Here is a 4,576-nt window from a genome sequence, read left to right on the forward strand (position 1 = left end):
AACTGCCAACCTTCTGGTTAGCAGTCCAATGCCTTAGGCATTGTGCCACCAGACCCTCTTCTAGTCCTATGAAGATGACTATAATTCTAAATATGATCATTCTTGGCATTTATAAGGATTCTATAAAAGATGTCTTATCTACGCTAAAAAAAAAAAAAAAAAAAAAAACATCATTTTTTATTCACTAGGCTTTAGCTACAAGTATCAGCCTTTAAGGAAAATGCTATTCCAGATTAGAATTTTTAATCCATTATTCAAAATACAGGACCTCTGGTGGTGTAGTGCCTAAGGCACTTGACTGCTAACCAAAAGGCTGGCAGTTCAAACCCACCAGCCACTCCTCAGAAGGAAGGTTGGGCAATCTACTTCCATAGTGATACCACCTCAGAAACCCAAGAAGAGGTCGCTATGAGTCACATAAGACTCCAGGGCCGTGGGTTTAGGTTTGGATTTTATTCAAAATTCAGAAAACTGAAGGTTAAATTCAGAGGCTACTTATGCAGATTCCATTATTAATGGATACATTTTAAACCAAATATATAAGCTGAATATCTTAATTTAAATGTCTTAACACAAATAGCCATCTCTGAAAGCAATGTTGGTACTCACAGAATATAGCAGAGTAACACTGAAGTACTGGATAATGCTGTACAAAGCCATGAATTTAAATACACAGAAGGAAGTCATTAAAGCAGCACGGCCTTCCCTGTGAAAACCAAAGTTGGCATGTGAATAACAACATTTTAAATTCCTGCTCTAAACCATACTAATATTCTGAGATGAATGTCCCCATTCAACAGCTACTACAAGGTACTTTTCTACCTAAAGACATAAACCAAAGAATTTGGAAGGCATGAAGAGTAGCGATCATTCTGTTATTAAGTTCCAGATCAACTAAGCTAACATACCATTAAAATGAATTCACATTACTTTCTATGGTAACTTCCCCCTCTATATTATTAGAAGGGAGCTCTGGTAGCATAGTGCCTAAGGCACTTGACTGCTAACCAGAAGGCTGGCGGTTGAAACCCACAAGCCATTCCTCGGAAGGAAGATGGGGCAATCTCCTTCCATAGTGATGCTGCCTCGGAAACCCAATGAGGGGTTGCTATGAGTTGGGGCCAACTCAACGGCACATGACAACAACAAGATATTATTAGAACAGGACAGACACAAAGAGGTAGTAAGAAAATGTCAAATTGTATTACCTGATAAGGTTGGGCACACAGGAAATACTAGGTGTTTTGGAGGTAAATGGAGATGCCACTGAAGCCTCAAGCTCAGATAAGGAAATGCCTCCATGTGCCCTCTTCAAAGCCTAACGATTCCAAGAAAAAAATTGGTTCAGTTTTATGACTATGATTTAGACTAGAGTAAGAAGTATAAAATCAAGTCACAAACACTATACTTACACCACAATCATTGGCGCCATCACCACACATCCCTACGTAGTAACTATGAAGCAAACAAACAAAACTTTTAAACTCTTCTTCTAAAACAAAATAAAATTTAGGGAAAAAAAAATAACATTTTAATTTATTTCTTAAAATACATAAAATTTCATTTAATATTTCTCCAACAAAGTATTATGAAGAGAGGTAGCAAACAAAGATCCGACCAGTTGAACTAATCAATCTTTCTCAAATTGACTGCAGGCATGTTGCTTTGGAAATTAGCCTGCAGGTCAAATGACCTGGGTTATTGTCCTATTTCTGTTACAATATGAGCAAACCAGTTTATCTTTTGGGGTCTCAATTTCCTAATCTTAGAGCAAAGGACTAGGACTTATTTAATCTTAATTACACTTATCAGTAAATATTTCTCCCTTCATGAACTTGAAACATTAACTTTTTACTAAAATTATAAAGTCACTGCTATCAAGATAGAGCACTTGAGTGAATAAACCACACCTCATAAATACCTGGGAAAGAAAATGTGGATATTATATGTTTACTAAATAAATAAGCACATGAGCCTATTTCAAAGAGGCACTCAAAAGTTCTCAGCTGCTTTATGGATGACAATTACATATACATGAAATATCAGTTATTATTCTGGGTTTGACAATGAAATATAATTCATTTTGGAAAAAAAAAAAAAAATCAATACTTACTCTACATTTTGTAATGCTTCTACCAACTGCGTCTTCTGGTCAGGTGCCATACGAGCAAACACCGTGCCATGCAACATCAGCTGGAAAAAAGATTAATTTCTTATACACCACTCTCAGTATATTCAAGTGAACACATACATAAACCCAACGCACTAACCTTAGGAACGAGGTCTTGAAAATGCTCCAGTATCACTGAAAATGATTTTCCATTCATTGCAAAATGGTAACGAGTCACTTGAAGGTCCTCTAAACTATCGTGGGCCAATTTAATTGGAATAGCCTATAGATAAGATATTGAGAAAAATATTGAGGTAGCCAAGCCAAGGAACAAATTCTATTTGAAATATATTTGTTCCCAAACTAATTCTTCCTTTGATACTTTAAATAAGACATTGAAAACTTAAATTTTAAAGTAGAAAGGAAATTCAATTTTATAAGTGAAAAAACAAACAAACAAAAAAAACCTTAAAGGAGACTAAGGAGCTCTGGTAGCATAGTGCCTAGGGCACTTGACTGCTAACCAGAAGTCTGGTGGTTCAAAGCCACCAGCCACTCCTTGGAAGGAAGGTTGCACAATCTACTTCCGTAGTGATACTGCCTCAGAAATCCCAGGAGGGTCCGACTCAACGGCACATAACAACAATAACAACAACAAAGGAGACTAAGTATCTCAATATAAGCTTCAATTAAAAATGTTCAATGAACTGAGTATCATGGATCCTGTGCATCATTTACCACTAAATGCTTTAAAAACAGGTAAGTATTTGGGATTCTTAGACTCAGAATTGTGGTTCTCAAGTGTGACTAAATATCAAAATTTTAAAATTGAGATTCCCAGGTCTACCATAGTCTAATAGAATCACACACTTTCTCAGGAGATGACCCAGGCTTGTCTTCGTTACTCTTTCTGTTTTATTTTAAATCAACATTTTAAAAAATTTTTTCAGGATAAATTCAAATGAGCAAGTTTCCAAAGCGAAAATTCATCCTGACATTACCTCTGAGTCAATTGCTGATGAATTATTGCACTGTGTTAGGGTGTCTGCATAATGCCAGTTTATTTTGGCTACTTTTCCATCCTTTGGAGGTAATGCTTCAGCAATAATAACTTTATCCTGAGGTAGAATCATTCCACAGTCTCTAGCCACAGAGACAGCAGTCAACATGTTGTCACCTAATTTTCAGAATATTTTAAATCCGTTAAAAATAAAATGTAAACATGAATCATAATAGAATAAGTACTTCTTGAGAATCTACTATTGTACCCATGATTGAGCTAGGCAGAATGATGATAAAGGCAGAGGAAGTCTTGAATAATTCAAATATATGTATGCTAAACACTCAGGGCATTTTCACTCATGCTTTTAAAAGTCAAATACCATTCTCAATCTTTTTCTGTCATGCACTATTTGTACCCACAAAATACCTGGCACAGTGCTACATGCAGAGCAGGTACATAAGAACTATTTTCTGAATTAACCTAGGAGTGACTTGTGGTGTGTGCAGGAATACAAGAGTAATATGAAGAATGAATTACAAAAGGAAGAGTGCATAAAACAAGGAGGTCAGCAAGATAGCCAGAACAGATTTAAAGAGAAGCAAGAGAGACAACTATCAGTCATGGGAAAGAAAGAGTTGAAGAAAAGCATTCCTAAGGTAACACTGCATTTGAGCATCCCACTGCTACTGAGGTACAAGATACCTCCTTCCCCCAGTTCCCACACAGTATTTCCAAAGACATCTTCCTATAACCTGGCAGACCTCCTTGGGAAATACAGCCATATTCTGTCACGACAGTGAAAGAGGGAAAAGAGACACTAGATGGAAAATGGGGGAAGAGATACAGAAGGAAAAGTACCTTAAAGGAAGACACATTAGAATTAAGAAATGTTGGAATGCTAATACATTTAGTTACTTTGAGCAATCTGATAATAAATACGCTATTAAATGAATCTCACTCTAAATCATAAAAATTACACAGGCCTTTTTCATATACTTGTACAATAAAACCTGTGAAAGCCAGAATTTATGTAAGGTAGAAAAATGTCAGAGAAGGAAAACTCAAATATTTTCCACTAAAATGAGCTTCATAAAAGTGGTAAAACTACACGCTGTCAAAGGGGGAAGAAATGTGAGATCGTAAAACAAGGCAGTCCTGTCAAGCTCTGCTCACACAGGCTTCATGTAAATCTTAGTGAACTCACCAATGTGATAAAGTGAATAACCTGAACATGATAAATTACTAAGAAAATAACCCAAAGCTGTCACAATTTGCACACAGCTAAGGAATGGGAAGTAATTAATACTATCAACATTATTATTATTAGCCAAAACCAGGCCAGGAGCTGATTGTGGAACAGACCATCAACTGCTCATATGCAAATTCAACTTGAAGTTAAAGACAATTCAAACAAGTCCAAGAGAGCCAAAGTATGATCTTGAATTTAGAGATCATCTAAAGAT

General features: G+C 36.1%; 1 protein-coding gene across 1 annotated transcript in view; it reads right to left on the reverse strand.

Moving 5' to 3' along the window:
• Window positions 1-4,576, reverse strand: part of ATP13A3 (ATPase 13A3) — an 82,836-nt gene that overhangs the window by 28,798 nt on the left and 49,462 nt on the right. Inside the window, exons 20-25 of the mRNA XM_042781944.1 lie at window positions 3,112-3,287; window positions 2,271-2,393; window positions 2,114-2,193; window positions 1,413-1,455; window positions 1,209-1,318; window positions 610-706 (exon numbers count right to left, since the gene is read on the reverse strand). Of these exons, the coding sequence (XP_042637878.1) occupies window positions 610-706; window positions 1,209-1,318; window positions 1,413-1,455; window positions 2,114-2,193; window positions 2,271-2,393; window positions 3,112-3,287 (629 nt within the window). The remainder of the gene's footprint in view (window positions 1-609; window positions 707-1,208; window positions 1,319-1,412; window positions 1,456-2,113; window positions 2,194-2,270; window positions 2,394-3,111; window positions 3,288-4,576) is intronic.

The sequence above is a fragment of the Orycteropus afer genome, unplaced genomic scaffold, assembly GCF_000298275.1.
Source record: "Orycteropus afer afer isolate SDZICR_OR568_19922 unplaced genomic scaffold, OryAfe1.0 scaffold00198, whole genome shotgun sequence".
Lineage (NCBI taxonomy): Eukaryota > Metazoa > Chordata > Mammalia > Tubulidentata > Orycteropodidae > Orycteropus > Orycteropus afer.